Genomic DNA, 22,017 nt, shown 5'->3' on the forward strand with positions numbered 1-22,017 from the left:
TTCCTAGAGTACCACAGGCACAGGGAAATTCAGAACATCGATATTCGACGCATGCGCTAAGTTCGAAGTTGCACAAGCGCCACCTTGCGAGACAGTCCTATCGTAGAAGTTATCTCGAATAGTTCTTTGGTGGTTGTGTTCGTCCGGTTTTCTTGTGATTTTTTCCAGTCTCCAAGGATATCGGTTGCCACTATTCCGACGAAAAGACGTAAGTATTAAGCACATAGTTCTTAAACTTTGTTTTCAATGTCATATTTGTAAGCGAACGTCTTGGGTTGGCTGGAAAATTCACAGCAACCAGACGTGACAGGTTCTAGCAAAATGGCCGTGCACGATTTACAACAAACGGTTCTTCCGCGTTCTTACGACAGTCTCGTACTATCGCTTTGTGACCAACGTGACATCGTTTGACACTGTACACTTAACTAAAATTCAGTTAAATACTGACTAGTGATCGTTAACTAGACATCCAGTCTTCTTCCATACTAATTCAAGATGCATGTTGCACGTCACTTCGAATTGATTTTTTCACGAGCGACTGTTTCCGTGGTGTACTAGTACAATTGCTTTGCCGCAATGCTTACCCTTCGAACTTAAACCTTTGCACTGAATTTCGTTATTTCTTACTCTTACATATTATCTTATCTGTCAGAGAGTACGGTTGATGAGGTGATTTGACCGCACTTTTTGACAGACGTCTACGCTAGTTACCGTCGAGTCAGTGATCAGCTGTCGAGCCTGTCAGCGAACTGTATTTCATCTCGATGACGTTTTTGCGTGAACGCATGAATAGATCAATATTTAACTAGTTATCGTTTCATTGTTAGATGTCGTATTATTAAAGGCCGTCTACGTTTTTCTCATGAGAACTTGCATTGTTACCGAATGAGAACACTTGCGGCACATGCGGGTCAAGTGTTTTGATGTGTGTCTAATCCCTTCGAGCTATCAATGATCTTTAAGTAACTCCTTGTGCCAGCATTTCAGGAAGTTAGTGGAAAAAAGTGAAGCTACAGGTAGATGCACGATCTAAACGGCCGAGTTGCTTGTTTGTACAGCTAACCCGAAAATAATCTCAGTAGAAAATATCGATTATAAATGCTACATAAAAACGGACTTTACATTAAAAAACAGGTGTGTATAGCATTCGAATTTTGACATAGCGCGAGTGTGCATTTTTTTCATTCGCTGTCAAGTCACAAGATAGCTTACAAGAACAATTATAAAGCTGTCAGTGCTTGTGAAAATTTGATTCGTAAAACTGTGGAGAGTTTCTTTTCAAAATTTGTGAAAAAAGTAGACTCATTTACTTTGGCTTGGGTTTCATGTAAGAACAGTGCATGTATGTTTATGGCAGATTCGAATAATTCTATAACTAATTTTCATTGCGATTGTTAATATAAGCATAGAAAACTGGAAGAGATCAACATGAATATTTGAATGTAGTGCAAGGTGAAATACACACGACGAGGGTGGGTGGACTGTCGGTTTATTGATTACAGAGCATCGTGACGATAGCCATCGTCATAAAGTATCGTGACGGTGTATTATGGTTTTGTGACTGTCAAGGTCTTTTTAAAAGTATTTCTGCCCTTCACGACGCATTCCTTACTAAAAAGGTATCGAGAAATCATTTTCGGACATCTTCTAGTGTCAATCAGATAGTGAGACTCGAACGTTACCGGTGAAATATGGCTGCCACCATTTCGCGAATTCTAATTGGCTGATTTCAACTTCAGTTTGCTAAATATAGTAAACTTCTCTAACTCTCACTCGGAGATCAATGGCCAATTGTATTCCTGATTTATTCAATCAAAGCCCGCGTGTCTTGCCAAATGTTATGTCATTATACCTAATTCATTATTTTGCAGAGTTAAAGTCCATTTATATATCAGCGGGTCGTCGAACACGAGAATGAGAGCAGAGTCAAAACATAAGGTCAATAGAGTTTTGTCATTATTTTCAAAGAAAAAAAATGAAACTCCATGTACTACCAGAGATGACGCTCGGAGGAGTCTCGTTTGTGATTTGTTAAAAATTTATTGGCAACAATTTTTCGACAAACTCGTTCAGCCCTCGCCCGGCATTTGTGTTCTTTAAGATAGAGTTCTTAAAGTGTCATAATGTATTTCAAAAGATGGAAAACAAGAAATCAGTTGGATTAGTGAGAACGCAATGTTTTACATGATTTATCACACTTAATGTACATGGAGCCTAATTGAGTCATTCACAAGCCAAAGTGATTAACTCCATTATCTGAATTTTTTTTAATTTTAGCGCCAAAATACTTAATTGATGCTTACTTTTTTATTATTAGAATTACAAATATTTTTGTTTTATAAAGTCAGTTGATTTGGCAAATGAATGACTCAATTATAAAATGAGGATATTGCTATTGCAGCTAAATTCGCAATTGAAAATGAAAAATGTAAGGACTTATTTGTACTTTAAGTTCTTTGTTTATATTGACTAATTCTTGTAGGCTCCTCACATACTTATAAACGATTGGAAATAATGACAAAATTACCGACTGTGCAGTTATTCTGAACTCGGCCTGTTGATGTAAAAATAGACCTTTAGAGGACATATAATTAGTACGTTTTAAATTTGTATTTATTGTTGAATAAAATGTCAGAAAATCATTAATAATTGCATAAACAACTTAATTTGTTACGCTTTATGTTTGGGAAATTTTAAAGTCAACGTAATTATTTTTAAGTGATATGTATTTTCAGTAATGTTTAGTCACTTAATCAGAGCACCGTAAGGAAATAGTCTCACATGTTTTATCGCGTTAAATATTATAGGTCAAGTGAAATTGTACACAGTAATTGAATTTACAGCAACGGAACACGTTTTGGCGAGAATTATAACACATTTATACGTAATCAAGTGAAGAGTTCATATCACAAACGACCCTTGTCAATTTTTTTTAGTTTTCGAGTAATAATATATCTCAATTGTTAGAAGTAAGGGTGCGGACGCACTATTATCACGTGAACTCACGTTGCATATTGCAGCAAATCCATAGTGTGAGCCAAGGTTTTTCGCTTGTTTTAGATCTGTTTTGTTATAATATGTAATGTGATTTCTTGTGATGTGATAGTAATGTGTTCGCACGCTTAGACTCACGCTATCATAAAATCGGTATAAATAATCAGGAAAAGTTACAAGTGTCATTTTTTATATGAAATTTTAGTTTTATTATTATACATAAACATAAATTCCTTAATTGCAATAAATGTCTACTATTATAAAGTACAATATTATTTTTTCAGTTTCAGTTTCTTTTTACTTTTTTTTCAACTTCATGTCTCAACTTAGCATGAGTCGTTTTGTAGAATATAGACATTTAAAGATTTGATCAAAAAATAAAAGATACATCAAATGCAAAAGGAAATTGTACTATAAGTCGATCAGGGATTCAGCTGCACAGACTGCATTAAACGTATCAGCAGTATCGAAACCGCTGCAGTTTCGTTTTATACTTAAAATAGTTTAACGTGTTAATTTAATTATTTCATAATTTCCTAATAATATAAAAGAATTAGAGCTTGAGTGAGTCCAATTCAAGAGATTTTGCATCTAAAATAGCACATTGGTTGAATTTTCTAATTTTCGTAAAAATTATATTGTTATAACCAATCCAAAATATATAAATACTTGAGGTATATTTTTTAAAGATTACTCAAGAAAGCATTTTACTAGCTGATTAATAATATGATAATGTAAAATCGCAGTACGGGTTTAGAAACTTTTCTCTGCAGCTGGAATTAGTATTTCAGTTAGGAATTAATGTTTTTTCGATAATGAAAACCAACGAGAAAACATTTCGAAATGGTATTTAAAGATTTTAACGTAATTCAGGACATTTCTAAATTTCATCCTACTAATACAGAATTATACGTGGTTATAAGTGTAGATACTGTAGACAGTTAATAATTTTTGAGATATTTAAACATTAGGTCAGAGAGGTAGGTCCTTTACCTTTCTGATCGTGAGAAGAGCATCAACTTACGCAGTCATCGGGGAGTAACCGGTAAGATGCTCAACTCGTAAACTCTATTCTCTTTTATTGGCAATTTAAATCTGCTGCATTGTTAGCTTTTCTCTTTCTCATTTATGCAAAGCAAAATGGTTATTCCATTAAACAATTATTTAAAACTAATATATATTATAAGAAATGCTTCAAACTTTCATCCTTTGTTCTGGGTACAACAACTTATAAGAGGAAGATAATAACAATTTAGATAATAAAATTTGTTTAGGTAAAAGAATTTCTGTTTAAAACTATTCTGATATTAAAAGGTAAAAAACTTCAATGATCTCAGTAAGAGTTTTAAGAGAAAAATATCTTTAAAATATTTGAAAAGTTTGAAGTTCATATTTTTTATGCACTATTTGTAAACAACTGTCTGATGGAATAACCGTTTAATATTGTATTATATTGTTATCATTAATACTATGTCGTAATGATTTAACCAAAATGAAAAGGAAAAAAATTTACGGTGTAGTAAATTTTAATTGCCAATTAAAAAGAAAGAACTTCGAGCTTACGAGTCAGGTCATCTTACTGATTGTGTTTCACGATGGATTATGACGTTCTTCTCACAAAAAACGAATATAAGTATTTAGTGTTAAATATTCCAAAATTTTTAATTGTTTACGTTTATAACTACATATGTACATTTACACGTATACACTGCATCAGTAGAATGAAATCTACATATGAACCGTTTACGTGTCAAAGTGATTAACTCCACTTTTTAAATTGTTTAAAATTTTAGTATCAAAGCACTTGATTGGTACTTAATTTTTTATATTTAAGATACATATAAATATTTTCGTTTTATAGAGTTAACCGATTTGGTAAATGAGCGGCTTCTATGTATATAAATTTTAATTGTAAGTTACCTTAAAATTTGAATCACTTCGGAAGGTTCTCACATACGTATTATTTGTGTTAATTCGTAGACATTGCAAAATGTTCAATATAAATAATTTAATTGTATATAACAAAAAAGAAGTTTTGTAAAATCTGTATTATATAGGATACATATCAGTATTACAAAAGAAATAGCTCCTCGATTCTTTCTTTCATATATTCGAGTTTATAACCAAATGCTAAACTTGAAGTAACAAGTTCTTAATATTTCTCATATAACTTACAATTTCCTACTTGCGTCAGATTCCATTAGAATTTTGATTTTTTAATAAAATTCTTGTTTTATTTTATAGGCGATGCCGATGGTTGGGTACTAAACTAATCAAGAGCTGACTGGAGAAGAATCTAGTCGCGCTCGTTTGAATCACTGTTGAGTATCAGCCAATAAACATACGCAAGGATCATGAAAATGGTGCTGTCTCAACGTCAGAGGGAGGAGTTGTAAGTTGATACTTGTTCTTCTTTTTAAAATTCCCTTTTTTGTTTCAAAACTCTCACAAAACTTTAAAATTTTTTCATACGAATTTTTCACTCTTACGTGTTAGTGTTGTCCTTGACTTCTCTATAATCTTTTTAGTATTTTGTATTCTTCGTAGTATTTCTAGCATTTCTATAATCAATTAGAATATAATCAAAATTACATAAAGAAACAACTAATTAAAGTGAAAAAATGCGGAAGAAGTTATAAGGGAGATGAAAAATATAATCAGGCGTATTATTGTGGTGAAACATTCACAGGATAGTGGTACGTCGTGTGAATTATTTATCGCACAATTATTGCCAGTGTATAATTTTTACTTAAGATGCAGCGCATACTAATTAACAACAAGGTCGTAACTGTGAATCGCAACGTTCACGAGACGAAAGGTGCTGATTAAACAATTGTTTTATGAATGATAGAAGTAAGAGGCAACTAAGGAGGGTCATGCTTAATAACGTAGGTGAATCTCTTTCAATATTAGAGTTAATAAAATTAAACTCAACTTTCTAGTTACAAATTAATTAATTTGTATTAAATAACTATTAAATACGTAACAATTAATTCATTGATTAACTTGAATTTAAAAAAATTAACATCAGCAGAATGGCAGCAGCAAAAAATAATATATGACAGGTCCACGGGAAAAGAGGGGAATCTTAGTGACTTTTTGGTTTAACTTTTTTTCATGTGCTTCTGCGTGTACTCTTAATCACTGGCTCTGTCGCATTGCGAATTAATATTTCTTATTTTGATGTAAAAAATATGAAGTTGTGACATTATACTGAGAAATAAATTTTTGTTCTTTGAGAAATGCTAAGACTTGACATTCCCCTTTTTTCCGAGGACCTTTCAATATCTATAATTTTACTCGATTGCTTATGAATGGAGCTTTCTCCCATAGCATACACATGCATGTATGTATATATTTCCAATTAGAATCGAAGAAACTTTAAATTCTTCTTTTGTGATTAGTTAATTGCAAGGACTTCCGTTAATGGTGTCGGTTGTTGGACAAGTAAACAATATAATGAGTAGGTTTGCTGCGAAATTATCTGTGAAACTGCAAAAGGATAGAGAATATTGCACCGTAATGAAATTGTATCCCAGTAAGGTTTCGCATTAACTTCAGTCGAATACATGAGAACAAAAGGCGGTTGTTGCATAGTACTCGCTTCGCTACTTTCTTTTCCTTTTCCTTGGTATCTACTATCTAGGGATGGAATAAAGAATATTGCAGATATCGTTGTAGCTGCTCCGCACATTCTTTAGGCAGATTGTTTAACTCCGTGGAAGTTTTAAAAACATAAAGTAGACTAAATATGTTTGAATGTTTAACCTTTATGCACACTTCGGGTCAGCGTGACCTGGAAGTGATTTAATATTGTTTTAACAAACATTTTCATCAAATTTTCAACACTTACCTTATTTTTATTTCTGTGAAACAATATTTTAAATTTCATCCAAGGTTAACCCTTTCTATTCTACCTCTTAGCTATATGGTTACGTATCAATCAGAATCAAAATTGTTGTTTTTTATTTGCCACAGCTAAAAAAATAATGACGAGTATTTTGAAAGCGTTAGAATCTGCAAAGTGCTTAAAATATAAATATTTCTTTGTAGTCGTTAAATAATTTGGGAAAGAGATGATGAAATAGTTATTGTATTAGAAATAATTATTGAAACAATGAGTACATATCAACGATTTATGAAAGAAGCTTTATCAGTCGCCGAAATAACGAACGTTTATGTTCGAGGATTAATTATCGGTTATACTGTTGTAATGACGCGCAAGAATTCAAGAAAAACTAGATTTTACGTAGTTTAGAAAAATGAAATTTAGTTACATGCAATTTAACCTATACTCCATAAACATAGGTTAGTCTTGTCCAGGTTAGAAGGATTATTATTAATCGGCAATGGATGTTTTCCTATGATTAAAAAATCTGTTATTCTAATAGAATATTGAAAAAAGTTGTGAATATAAACAAATTTTTGTTAGACTTTTATCCATTGATGAGCACATTCAAAATAAATGACCCACGTTTATAGGATAAGAGTTGAAATTATAGGACACATATTACTAAACTTATGCAACAGTTAAAATTATATAAGATACTATAATATATGCCCATAAAATCTGTATCTGAGAACCAGGCTAACCCAAGTCCATTTTTTCAAAATTAAATTTTATATAGCATCTTACTACTTTTTCTTCATTTTATTAAACTAATAAGAATTTATTTAAATTACGTTATAAGGAAAGAAAATTTAAATATAAGTTATAAACTATTTCAAGCAGTTCGTGAAGAAACATGTAATCGCATTTGTATTTCTGCTTCTCTGAAAAATAAGAAGAAAAAAGGCTTAAGTCAGGTTGACTCTCAGATACAGAAATATGAGCCTGAAAATAATTGTCGATGACCGAAGCAGAACTAGGATGAAATGAAAGGGGAGAGAAACTTGGACGTGAAGTAAAGTCAATACATGCTTCCTTTTTAGAGCAACATTCGTTATTCTAACACTGCGTTAATGTTGAAACGGAACATCATCGATCGCAATGTCGATCAATGCCTGAATAATTTCGGTGACGTCAAGTCTCTGAGTGGTATTGTCGTGTGGGTCGCGGATCGACGCGTGTGTCTCTGGTGCCGGGAGCTGCTGCAGAAGAGGGCGTCTCACGAGCACGCGCGAATAGCGGGATCGATAACGTGTCAAACGAACCAACTGGAGCCCTGGGGCGAAAGAGAAAGAAACGTGGAAGTAGGGAAATGCAGCGAAACATACTGAACGGGACGCTGCTGTTATAGGAAACAGAAACCTTACATCGGTGTTGCCAATTTGGATGAGAAGCATCCAAAGTTGTGGATGTAAAACTTCCAAATCTAGATGGTTTTCATCGCCTCTGGATATTGAAAGATAATATTCAGATGTTAGATGTAAATATGGATGGTTTTTATAAAATCTTAGATGTTTTTAGATGATTTTACAAAATTTGAGGCAAAACATATATTTGTGGTTGTAAGGCAAATGATCTAATTCGCATGTTTTTGTTTTTGAGATATTGGTGTTTCCAACTTCAATACTGTTTCTTGGACTTCTGTCTTTTTAAAGCCTTATTTTCAAGTAAAGAAATTCTTTTAATGTAATGTTTAAGGTCATAACTCGATTTTTTTAAAAATGATTTTTCTTAAGATTACTGAAAGAAAAAGACAAACTTTGAAACATCGCCTAACGCCCAACACTTAGGCTTTCCGTATAATAAATTCATAAAACATAGGTTTTCCTTCTTTAGAATCAGTTGTATAATTTTTCCAATTTTAAAAAGACTTAAGAATAGGATACTCCAATTAATTTCCACGTAATATCATGTACAAAGATGGAAAACCTTAAAATACCACTAGTGGCAATACAATAATACTTAATAAACAACGAAGGTCGATCCTTTGGAAAATCCATTTAGAACAGTTAGATACTTATTGTTAGAGTAACTGTGAGAAAAAGAGTAATGCATGATTATGTGGGAAGTTTCTCTTTACTTAAATTTTACATATTAGCAACAACGTATTTTTAAAGAGAATTTGTGAAAGGATGCCCGATGAACGGTACTGGGGCTTTTATAGATTTACGATTGGGACTCAGGGTGTGTGACCATGATAGAGGGTGAGTGAAACTAAACGATAGCTGATAGTTACGTTGGGCCTGCTAACTATCAGGTGTTATGTGACTGTTAAGAAGATGAGCGAGTGTTTGGAAAAGGTAAGCGACTCAACGTCGCATTGCTGAAGAATAAGAATATTTTCCTAGAGGATATCTGGCCACGAAATGGGGAAGGCTATGCATTTTGGTAAGAGAATTGTGACTGTGATGAACCTCACTTATCCTAGGACCTGGGAACAGAGCGTTCGAGAAAATTCTCTGCTGTTTTTCAAAGGGTTTTGCTAACATACACAAAAAAGGCGTTCACATACAGTAGGATCTCGATTATCCGAAGTGCCACGAGATTCAAACCTGAAACATCCTTTTGATAGCTAGTTTTATTTTTTTCAACAAACTACTATTACTTCACTGTTTAAGTCTTGATCGATGTCCTACTGTATTTCAATTGTTATTACACTCAATATGCGCAACCCTCATTAACAAAAATTTGAAATATTCAATGTTCCATTAATCGAGGTCCTACTGTACAATATTGCTATAGTCCTTGATGAAACTGAAAAGTGTGGTCTTTTATTTTTCTTAATGTAGATTTATCAATCCAGGATGTATATTTTACTAAACTGTACCGAAGAATTAGTAATACATAATATATTTTTCAGTTTATTTTTTAGATATACATTCGGAAAATCAAAAATTTCTACATGTTTTTTATGCCTTTTTGTATGAAAAACTGAAAATTCAATTGACAATACTGAACACTCATCAGAACTGTTAACTAGTATGTGGATTACTTATACAGTTTCACAGTTAGTGAACATTCTTATTCATTTCTTGTGGAAATTGACCCACAATATAGTTAAAAACGTATTTATCTTGTGATAATGTGTTGTTTAACTTATAACTTTCTAACATATTTTTAAATCATATTAACGATTAAGGAGAAATTATGAAAATGGTATTAAAACTTCTATTGTAAGAACTTGTACAGTATCTGTATTGCGCTTTACTTCACGAATTTTTGATAAACATTTTATTATTAATTCCATCATTAAAGTGCGTAAAAAACAATAGCGAAATCTACAATTCAATACGCCTGACTTTCTCCATGAACAAGAATTATATTAATTACATTTTTCTTTTAACTGCTAGAGATTATCTTATAAAACCTTATAATCCAATAAATGACTATTATAAATGGTAATTACCTATTGCAGATACGACTTGAAGGGTTAAGAATATCAATAGTCCATGTAAAAATCATGCTTCATTTACGTTCAAATACATCATCCTGTTTTTCCTGAATATTTTTCTATTATTAGTTTAAATGACGAAACTGCGAGTTGTTTCATGTATGCAATGTGTAAATATTAAAATGTTTGACAAAAACTTAACACTTTTGTGCAATGATGCATACACAATGAGCTGTTCATAGTTTGTTAAACCGGTTAACTTCACAAAATAAAAATATTTATATCTCAGCTATTAAACCTCATTCAAGTGTTTTAGCACTATAATTTTTAAAAATTCTAAAAGTAGAGTTTATTACTTTGGCCTGCGAATGGCTCAGATGAACTATAATATATTTTTAATACAAAAATATGAAAAAGTGGAAGCTAATTACTTTATTTCAAAATAAAAAGTTGCATAATGTATAGATAATCTTTAATTATTTATTATTAAATTTGAATTCTAAAGGATTCTAACTTCTGTACGTTCTTAAATAGGTCAATGTTTCTGAAAAGAGAATTCTTTACAGTGGTTAATCGATGAGATAAGATGCGCTTCATTAGCTACACAAAACGGCACGTTTAAGAACAAAAAAAAGAAGATAAAGAGTTCGAGTAATCATTATAGGTGGTTTCTTAACATACCATACATACGAATACACAAACACATTATATGTAAAGCTAACATTAAAATGAGATTTCTCGTTTACCGTTGGTATTGTGTTTAAATACATCTTCACTAAGGGACAAGCCGTGAAACAGCGTTGTAGCGTGTCGTGTGACTGTTTCTACGACATTTGTTCTAGAAAAGTAACAATCGTACGACATTCTTGCGATAAGTCGCGTAACTTGTTCATTGATATAGACACACGTTTACTCAATATTTACTGCTCTTTCAGCAGACTTTGTGCCTTCATTCTACAGATCCACAAAGTGAAACTTGATACGCATTGTTAAAACGTTCTCCGATCCATAAGGAATCGATACTTCAACTTAGTCTTGTTACATCCTTCTTAACTTGTACTATGCATGTTAGCCGAAAATGTTGTTTAATCAAAACGGCAGATATTAACAAAATTGTTGTTAAACAAGCTTGTTAGGAAATGTGTATGAGGTTTATGATAAAATTGATAATAGATCTAATTACTGCCCCTCTAAGTTACTTTGGTTAAAATACCAAATAAATTTTGTAAAGAATTCGTGTATCTGAAACTACAACTGTAATTTATCTGGGAGAAAAAATCTACTCATTTATTTCCATTATTTGTTCAAAAATAGGTACTTCCTTAATAACAAAGAAAAAAAGTAAAATACAAAGAAAACGCCTACACTTGTAACGTTTAAGCTATTAATACAATAAAATATATTTTAAATACCTGAAATTTTAAAGGAAGATACTAACTATACTATACTATTACTATTTACTATTACTATTACTATTACTATACGATACTATTTTCAAATAAATCCATTTTTAAATAAATGCAGAGATTTGGAAAATTGCCGAATTTTTTGTTAAAATAAAACAGGTGGATTAAACTAGTCATTCGAAATAGCATACGTAAAATAAATTCTTGTTACATAAGTGAGATGAGCTGAATGAATCTTAAATTTCAACGAAAATGAAATGCTCAAAATATACGTATGTATTTCAATTTCTCCTTGACGGAGTTAAGCATGCTATGAAAAAGGGATCCTACATCTTGTGATGAGGTAATAGAGCAAAGGGCATAGGTGTGAAGATCTTTAAAGATGCTTTGAGTTGACCCAAGCACTCGTCGCGCCGGCTCGAGGGTACGTGTACTATGAAAGTTGGGAGAGGATAGACTTGGGCTGCAACGAGAGCCAGCAATCAATACAGTAACTGCTCGATCGAGTACCGCAGCTTAGGTCTGGACGCGAGCTTCGATAGCTGGTACTCTATTCGGCTTCCTTTACTTCTAACATCAGTAGGCAAACGTCAAGATAGCGATAAGCAAAAAAAAAGTACCTCGGTTGACTGTCAACACTTGAGAACAATAAAAAAATACAAGACAGGGATCGAAGCAGGGATTAAACAGAAAAAAATCAAGTTTCCCTTTTACTATCCAATCTTTGCACAAGTGACATCATTTACCTTATTGTTTTTTTTATAATAGAAATTACACCAAGCATGACATAGCTAGGATTATTTATCATATTTGATGTCATATGTCATATCATACTTTATGTCCGCGTGTAGAATGATACCCTGATATTCATCCTTTGTATACAAAATAATTATTGTAAATTTATTAATTGTAACTTAACTATGTAAGCTATTCTTTTAGTCTGTAGTCTTTTTCTTTTTGAGGTCAACTCAAAATAGAATTTTTTTTCTTTCCTCATAAATAGAGCTATACACATTTGTGTAAATATTTATTTACTGTAACGTTCTCTAATGTGACTAACTCTTGTGTCAATAACTGGGTAATCGAATATCCATTTACACATTCTCTTTAAAGGTCAAGAATTTTGGAAATTGATATAAAGTTTCAAGCAATTTTAATTTCATCATGTACTTATATTATGGATTTCCAATTAACAACATTTCATTTTTAACTTGCATTGTATGATTGTATCGTAAATCCAGGAAAAGAACTTCTTGCGAGCTGTCAACAGAAGACTCGCATTACAATATTTGGCATGTCTCAGATATCGTATCGCATGTTTACAAAACACCCTACACCGATTTGAGACGGGGTGGACGAGAACTTGAAAAAGCACTTTAAAAAAAGTGACATGATTGCGGTACTTTCCCGACACCGGGCAACTCAGTTAATAAACTCACAATAGTGAGAACTTAATATTTATCAAAACGCAACATTTTCTATTTTTGGAGATGGAGAGGGCGATGTTCGAGAAAAATTTTGATTACTATCCGTCAAATATTTTTACCAGTAGTATTTTTTCATAATGTGCTAGAAACTTGATAGAATAAAATTTTCTGTAACTTCAACCCCCTTTGAAATATGGTAGTTCATATCCCCACATCTCCCCTTCTCCTTAACTAAAGTTTTTGAAAATTTAACGATATCGATACTCCACATACGGAAGCTACCATACTAAATTTCATAAAATTTTAATAACCCAATGCAAAAATATGTATTGTAGCTGTAATTTCCATCAGAAGAGATGAGAAATCCTTTGGCATCACTTGCGTGAAGACCCAATAGCGAATGAGGAATTTGACTTTTTCCACTTCCTAATTCCTATTCCTATCCTTGTTTCGTATCGTTCTATTGTTCTTGAGAATTGAGCTCAAGCGCGGGAGTTCCTACAAAAAATGGTCGCGACAGCCACAAACGTAATTTGAGATTTATCGCTACCGCATGTTTCGCACCTTTTTCTCGCTCCACGATACATATCAGAGGAAGTAGTAGGAATAGAATCAGCAATCCATCGCAATGCTCCAAACGAACTTCGATCGGACAAATACTGTAATTCGTACCATACGTACTATCATGTGGAAACAGGTGAACAGAGAGACGAACGACCGACTTCAGGCCTTTCACCCCGGCATAATTCTGTCCGACTTTCAATCTCTTTCCCACGTATTCAACCTGTGGCCTCTGTTGTACTTGCCTACGTTGTAAATGGTTACCAGTGAAATGTCATTATCTAGAAACCGTACAGAGTCTGCAATGATTGTATTAGATCCATTAATAGTACTGCCTAGACAGTGCATTGTTCTCGAACGTACATATATCAAATATATCATTATACCGTAGAAAGAATGAAATACTTAGGATTTGTTCTAAAAGTTCATTCAGATTAGTCAAGTTACTTAAATTCAAACGATGTAAATACAAAACATTTGGTACAACTTGACCAATGTGAACTTGTCATTTATTTAACTTGGAGTATCCTTTTAAGCTTGAAGTAAAGTTGAAATCCTTTCAACTTTTCCTTGCCTTGAAATAAACATTAATGTGTATTACCACACTTGAATTCAAGTAACTTGACTTCTGTGAATGTGAACTTGATATCAGGCTACTTGTATGCAAGTGGTACATATTAGTAACTTGACTACTAATCTGAACAAGCCTCAAACAAGACAATTCAACCTTCGTTATCAAATTTATAGACAAAATATCATATTCAGCTATGATTTTTAAGTTTGTTAGTTTAGATGTTGTTACATATAAAATATGATGTTTCTTATTATAGAGAAAATGGGTTTTATCTTTAATTGAATTGGTGAGTTGAAGAACAGTATAAGTTTAAAAACCACATTTTGAGATATTTGATCCCAACATGTAGTTTGATGCATTTTACATATTTGGACCTGAAAGACAAATTGTATTAAGTCCACTTGTTTTTGATGTGACTTACTACGCTTTTGTTTTGGGGTCCAGATGTAGTTTTGAGATTATTTGAAAATAACTAATTTTAGACAAGTACTGTTCTTCAACTCACCAATTCAGATGGTACATATATATTATGAATATATAAGTTTATTACCGATAAAGCTCATTAAAACATAGTTATTAATTATAGCATACTGATAATTTTTAAACATGATTTTTCTAACTGTTAAAAACTTTAATTAATTTATTTTTTTTAGAAATAAGGCGATTGCTGACTATCTTAGCACCAATGGCTACCAAGATGCACTCGAAGCATTCAAGAAAGAAGCTGATATGCCTGGTGAGGTAGAAAGAAAGTATGGAGGTCTTTTGGAGAAAAAATGGACCTCTGTCATACGCTTGCAAAAGAAGGCAAGAAATTGATTATGAAATTTATAACTTTGTATGCATACATTTTGTATATTATTGTACTATCTGCACATTGCAATACATTCAATGCGAATAAGCTTTTCTATAGACACAGAGAGAAAATATATAAAAATAATAAATTGTTTATACTACAGGTAATGGAACTGGAATCCAAACTTTCTGAGGCAGAAAAGGAATTCATTGAAGGAGCACCAACACGCAGTAAAAGATCACCATCAGAATGGATACCAAGGCCACCAGAAAAATTCAGTCTTACTGGACACAGAGCTCCCATTAACAGAGTTATTTTCCATCCAGTTTTTAGTCTTATAGTATCTGCTAGTGAAGATGCCACTATTAAGGTACCAACATTGTTATCTTCAAAAAGATAACGCTTCTGTTTTATATACTTTTCATATAATTTATTTTATATTTTTTTATTTTTCATATATACACTACTGTAAAAATTTATTGCAGCGCTTGAATATTACTGAAAAGTTGTTAAGCTCTAAAGTTCTATAACTCTTAAAATTCATACAAAATTATTGCAACAAAAACTAATTAGGACCTTCTGATCTTTTAAATCTATTGCCGAATTTTATTTTCATTGTGTCCAAAAGGTAAAGTCCTACCTTAAATGAACAGTTACCAAGTTATAAAACATTCTTAATGCTTGACTGCATCAAAAAAGGAAAATTTTGAACAAAATTACAACCATTTAAAGAAATGCCTGCATTCTCGTAGTTTCATGGTTCGACTAAAAACTGTGACTCTATTGTTTGACGATCAAATAACACCTCATTAGTGCAGCATCCTAGTAATGACTATATCATTGTAACAATGACTAAAAAGCTCTTATTATCGCATTACATGCAAAAAGTCTTTTCACATGAGCAATTTCAACAGGGGTTGGATTTAACCAATCAATTATATCTAGATTATTAGAAGACGAGGTTTCAAAAACTTTTTAGGCAAATATCATATTTGCTGACAATAATGAAACTTTCCGATGTTATACATCAAAATTGCAAATATTGTTACTTTGTAGTAGTTGTCAAATATCGAGTAATTGTTACAATTTAACAACCCCTTATTTAAAAGAAGATTTCATCACTTGAGCACTACTTAAATGAAATCGGTCAATGATGTTAAAAAGTAGAAAAATCAAGCTTTGATTTTTATCGCAATAGTCTTAAATGAATTTTAAGAAAGTTATGGCATTTTGAAGTTTGGTAACTTTTCAGTAGTATTCGGTCGATACAATCAATAAATTTATGCGATAATGAATTTATTTTAAAATAGCAATTAATTGCTTTCATTTTGTCTTATATAAATCAGTTTTATTATCTTTCACTAGGTCTGGGACTTTGAAAGTGGTGAATTTGAAAGAACATTGAAGGGGCACACTGACAGCGTACAGGACGTTTCATTTGATGTCTCTGGAAAACTTTTAGTTTCTTGCAGTGCAGACATGTCTATTAAGTTATGGGACTTTCACCAGTCATTTGCCTGCGTGAAAACTATGCATGGGCATGATCACAGTGTCAGCTCCGTAGCTTTTGTGCCACAAGGAGATTTCGTAGTGAGCGCCTCAAGGGATAAAACCATCAAAATCTGGGAAGTGGCAACAGGTTATTGTGTTAAAACATTGACGGGTCACAGGGAATGGGTGCGAATGGCGAGGGTCAGTCCCTGTGGAGAACTGATCGCTAGTTGTTCAAATGATCAAACAGTACGAGTTTGGCATGTGGCAACAAAAGAAACAAAGGTATGTTTTTTCCGAGATATGAGAACCCAGTCTATCCATTTACATTCATTTAATTATAATGTACAATTACAAACCTAATCTAGAACACATATGCATACAGTAATATCCCGACCTACGTTAATTCACGCTTATGTTCTCTTCATTTATAATTTATGATATTATCGGAATTTTTATAAATGATTAAATTTAAATGCACAAATTTATTTAATAGACTATCTTATAGTTTTAGATATATAATTAAATGCAAAATGAATAGTTTTATTAATTAATAATTTAATATCGAGAATATTACTAATACAATAGCGTACTAATTACATGAAAAGGAAATATATTTATTTGTTTGAATGTGGTTAAATATCAGTATTCAATAAGAATAAGTGGTTATCATCAGTTCTGAAGCTCGATAAAGTTTGGGGTTGTATTTTTTAAATTAAAATCTACCTTCTAATGCAATAAAATACCAATATTATTTGTTAACGGTAATACATATACATGTATATTCTATCTCGACGTGAAACCAATTAACACTTTGTGTATGGGAAGCCTATTGATAGGCTCTTTTTTCGGCAATGTTATACGTAGGTCGTCTATTAATCGGCTTAGATTAAAACTAGCCCGGTTCACGTGCAATCTGTACTCGGATTCGCCCTTCATTAAGTGTTAAGGCGTAATTTCGTGATATTACTGTAATAGATGGAACAGGTAAGGTAGGTGTTGAAGTTGGAAATATATGTAAGCAATGTTTTACTAACAAATCGAGTGCTCAGAAATACATTTAGCACATATATTTTAAACATTAACATTTTGCGGTTGTAAATAAAAATACATTTTTGTAATTTCAGGTAAAGACATTTTATATTCTTCAAGATATTTCATGTTATGAGTTTAAATTATTCTAGACGTAGTAGTAAATACAAAATTATCTGTTTAATTACTGTGTCTTATAATATTTGAATTATTGTTATAATATTTGGATAGAAAAGTTACTACGTTTGCCGTTTAGGTCGAACTCAGAGACCATGAGCATGTAGTGGAGTGTATCGCTTGGGCGCCAGATAGTGCAAAGGCATCAATTAACGCAGCAGCGGGAGCAGACAATAAAGGTGCTCATGAAGGACCTTTCCTTGCATCTGGCTCGCGGGACAAAGTAATTCGTGTTTGGGATGTCGGTGCTGGCGTTTGTCTATTTGTCCTCATAGGACACGACAATTGGGTGCGCGGTATCGTCTTCCACCCTGGTGGCAAGTTCATCGTCAGTGCCTCTGACGATAAGACTCTGCGAGTCTGGGACACGCGTAATAAGCGAGCAATGAAAACTCTTGAAGCACATATTCACTTCTGTACCTCCGTTGGTAAGACTCAAAATGGAATTTCTAGTTTTTATATTTGAAGTTCTCAAGCCAAGTTCTCAATCCTGGAATACCTAAATTGGAGCACGAAACGTTTGACAAGATCAGTTTCTTGTTAAATAAGTATTATCAGAAAATTAACTCACATTAAATGAGTCACATTCTTGTAGATTTTCACAAGAGCCATCCCTATGTGGTCACTGGTAGTGTGGATCAAACGGTGAAAATTTGGGAGTGCCGCTAGTCACCAAACCGTCAGGGTAATATTGAACCTTCGTCGAAGAAGACAAATTATTGAGAAGAAAGACGAACGATACGCGTCAAATTCGATGGAAACGGCCGAAAAAAAGCAAATTAATGCTACTACAACAACAACAATAAAAGGTTATCGTACATACTACTATTATTAATATTAATATTATTATACCACACATAAACACGTACGGTTAAGAGCTCTTTAATTAATTTATAATAAAATATAATTAGTAATTCTTAATATTACATATACGTTTTGCGATAATATGCTACTCGTTTCGAGGAGAGCCGGTTAGAATTAGCTTTTCTCTCTGTTCTGCGAGGAGGACATTGCCATAAATTTCGTCGACGATTAATTAGTGCTTCGAATACCCTCTAAAACTTAATCAGAAGAACATAATTCTTCAATTCAATCGATTGTTTTCGGTTCGTCAGAACGTGTGTCGTCGTCCTCCTCTTCCTCAAACCATGCCGAACTCTCCTCGAGAATTTTTGACGATGTGAAATCCGAAGAAATGACACCGATAATATATACGGAATACAAACACACGCGATAGCGTGCACACTCTACAGAGATATACACATGCAAGTGAAATGCGTGGCGTCATCGTTTACCGTATAACTGTGTGTCAATGATAATTTATCCAACGAGATATACAAGTTGTGAACAGCGAACGAGCGTGGCAAACGGACGAGAACATCTCAGGGCTTTGCAATCGAAAAGCAGAGTATTGAATTGATAATCGAACATTGTACCCGTTTGGAACGTTCGATTCTACAAAATACTGTGTTTGTCCGTGTATGTGCGTACTGTAGAATATCGACAGAACCATTCGAATTTGTTCTCAAATGTCAAGGAAACTCATTCAAAAAATGACAATTCGTAGACAGCTCGGCGATCCAAACAACATGGCGTCCAACAATGTATGTTATTAATGATTTAAAAATACTGTGAACGGCCGAATGAAGCGTGCGATTCGTGAGAATGAAGTATTTCAAAGCGCATAATTAATTGCGTGGGTCCCGGGATACAAGAGGTACTAGTTGTATAGTTAACTCTGAACTCTACTTTATTAGCAGTAGCGCAGATGTAACGTAGACGAACGCAAAAAGGGAAATAGAATCAGACTACAAATGAACGATCGATCGGTACACACATCCTCCCTTCCATATAGACTTGCCTGTGGCAAGTAGTTGTCAAGACTTTGTGTAACACTACATTTTTCCTTGTAACTTCTCCCGCTAGTTCAAATGGAATTTCTTTCCTCAACTTTCTTCTTTTCCTCCAGAAAGCCAATTCAGTAGACTCAATATGGTATTAAATTATTTTGACAAATAATAAAAAATTAAGAAATTGTCATTGAGTCCTCGTGTAAGATCGTTTTGCTATACTACCTGTGTGTTTCATCGTGTCGTTCGTGCATCGTTGTTTGCCATTTTTTCTTTTCGATTCATTGATAAGAAAAAAATAAAACCTTGTAGTAATCAATGGATACTGGAAGTTCTATTTTTTTTGCGAGAATTCCTTATTAATATGGAATCGACAACAGATGAAGAAATAATCTTTGAAAGACGGGATGGATGTGTACTTTTTAATGTTATGTCTACTTAGTTTTGTTCTGCCTTTTTTCTCTGTACCCCTTCCTTTTAACAATATACAATTGTACAAAGGGGTTTCTTAGCATCGAAAACGTGGCAGGAACGCACACATACGGGTGAAAAGGTAATCTTTCTGTCACGCTAGCCACGGTTTCGTTCGCGATACTCGCGCACATTTTGCAGCGAGTAATGCGTTCGATTTAAGTCACGACTTTGCAGTACATGCATGACAGTATTTTACATTTATAATAGAGAGAAGAAAAACTAATACACGTACATACACATTATGCATAGATACATGTATATTTATAATATATAATATATATTATATATATATTTGCAGGGTAGCACGGTAACTGAATCTTAAAATAATTTGTTTATTCTTTGATATATAAATAAATGTTGTACATAAAAGTTACACAGTAGCGAAAAGAACAGTAAAAACATAAATGCTAGCAGCAATTATTTTGGTTTTGATTTTTTTTTTTTTTTTATATATATAATTTTTTAATTTTTTCTTAATGAAAGTATATACAGAGTAATGTTTAGTGTGTGAAATAAAATGCTATAAGTAGTATTTTTAGAAAAATAGCTACTTTTAAAACGATTCAAACACTTGTTATGAGACTTGTTATAAGATTTGTTAGTAGTAATTCCTCATAGAAAGTGATGGAAACCACTTTGATAAATACCATGCGAATTAGTTGTTCAAAGTTATTCAGTGATGCCACTTTCATTTCTTGATTTCATTTCTTGATACCTTTATCGTCCATTCTTTGTATTTGTTTTATTGAAATTATTTTGAAAAAATAAACATTGTATTAATCATTTGCGTTATCCGCTTCGGATTATAACTACTGTAAAATTCATGCAACGTTTTACAGAAAATTGTTATCATTTATTTAAATGTCGATTAAATAAAATGTTAATTAAATATCAGTCGATTGATAGCGCAATTGATTAAATTTTTCTAAACATCACACTTTTATACAGAACATTTTTCATGTATCAAATAATAACAGAATTATTTTAAGTGGGAGGAGTTATAGTTCTACCCTTTGCACACATATAGATACATATATACATACAGAAAAATATATGTTGTGTAATCAAGCAGTGGAATCGAACTCATGCATGCCGAACGCAGTCTCATAGTTCGGCGTTTATACGTAGGATGACGTAATAAAAGTAATGTCGTAGCTGCTTTTCGTAAATTGCGTCATACTTGCTTTTTAATGACTTTTCTCGCTTTTCTACCCGCCCTTCAAGAATCGAATACTGATACATCAAGTAGAGTGATAATAAAGTGTTGTCACCATTTGTGATATACATATATATGCGTATATATCGATGAGCTTTCTTTACAATCCTTGCATTCTGAACAAAAGTAAAAAAGAACTAGCACATTCGTTTCGAAATACAGAAGAGAATGTTTAAGAAGCTCACGAAGGCGCCCTCGCTCATAACAGACTCCATTGTGTGATCTCTATTCCAAATAGAATTTAGTTCGTTTTTGTTTGAATTATTTTGGTTTAGTTTGTTTATTGTATAATAATGTGCAATATTTTTTTATGATTGAAAGAGTTCAACAGTGAGTAAAATTTTGAATGCGAAAAATCGTAAGGATAATGAAACATTTATGTTTATTTTCTGACTTACTGGTATAGAGACCAGCGATAATTTGTTCTTGTAAATGACAAATGCAAATAAGTGTTGATTCGAAAATTTTGTTTATTAATAAATACAGAGAAAGCAGTAGCGAAAGAAATTTTTAGTATCGACCTCTCAGAACGAAACGGTTCAGACACAGATGAGATGACTAGGTACATTGTGGATTTTCGTATATCAGGTAATACTAGTAATACAGGTAATACACTGGTTTTCGAGCATCCTCTGCATTTTTTGAGTGCTGAAGTTTGGAAACACACTGTGTAGCAAACGGGAGATATTTTTACTTCATCACCGAAAAGGTTTGGAAGCTGAAAAAGGAAGGACTAAGA

At 32.7% G+C, this 22,017-nt stretch overlaps 1 protein-coding gene across 2 annotated transcripts; it reads left to right on the forward strand.

Moving 5' to 3' along the window:
- The first annotated feature begins 108 nt into the window (after nt 1-108).
- Lis-1 (LisH and WD40 domain-containing Lis-1) lies at nt 109-21,775 on the forward strand. Of its 2 annotated transcripts, none has more exons than XM_076389560.1 (7): nt 109-208; nt 5,239-5,386; nt 14,896-15,049; nt 15,202-15,408; nt 16,404-16,814; nt 17,818-18,166; nt 18,334-21,775. In XM_076389560.1, the coding sequence occupies exons 2-7, from the start codon at nt 5,349-5,351 to the stop codon at nt 18,405-18,407; spliced, it is 1,233 nt and encodes a 410-aa protein (XP_076245675.1). In that variant the 5' UTR covers nt 109-208; nt 5,239-5,348; the 3' UTR covers nt 18,408-21,775. The 2 variants fall into 2 exon arrangements, with proteins under 2 accessions (XP_076245675.1, XP_076245676.1); XM_076389561.1 differs by lacking the exon at nt 109-208 and adding an exon at nt 964-1,134.
- The last annotated feature ends 242 nt before the right edge of the window (nt 21,776-22,017 follow it).

The sequence above is a fragment of the Calliopsis andreniformis genome, chromosome 12 (assembly GCF_051401765.1).
Source record: "Calliopsis andreniformis isolate RMS-2024a chromosome 12, iyCalAndr_principal, whole genome shotgun sequence".
Taxonomy (NCBI): Eukaryota; Metazoa; Arthropoda; class Insecta; order Hymenoptera; family Andrenidae; genus Calliopsis; species Calliopsis andreniformis.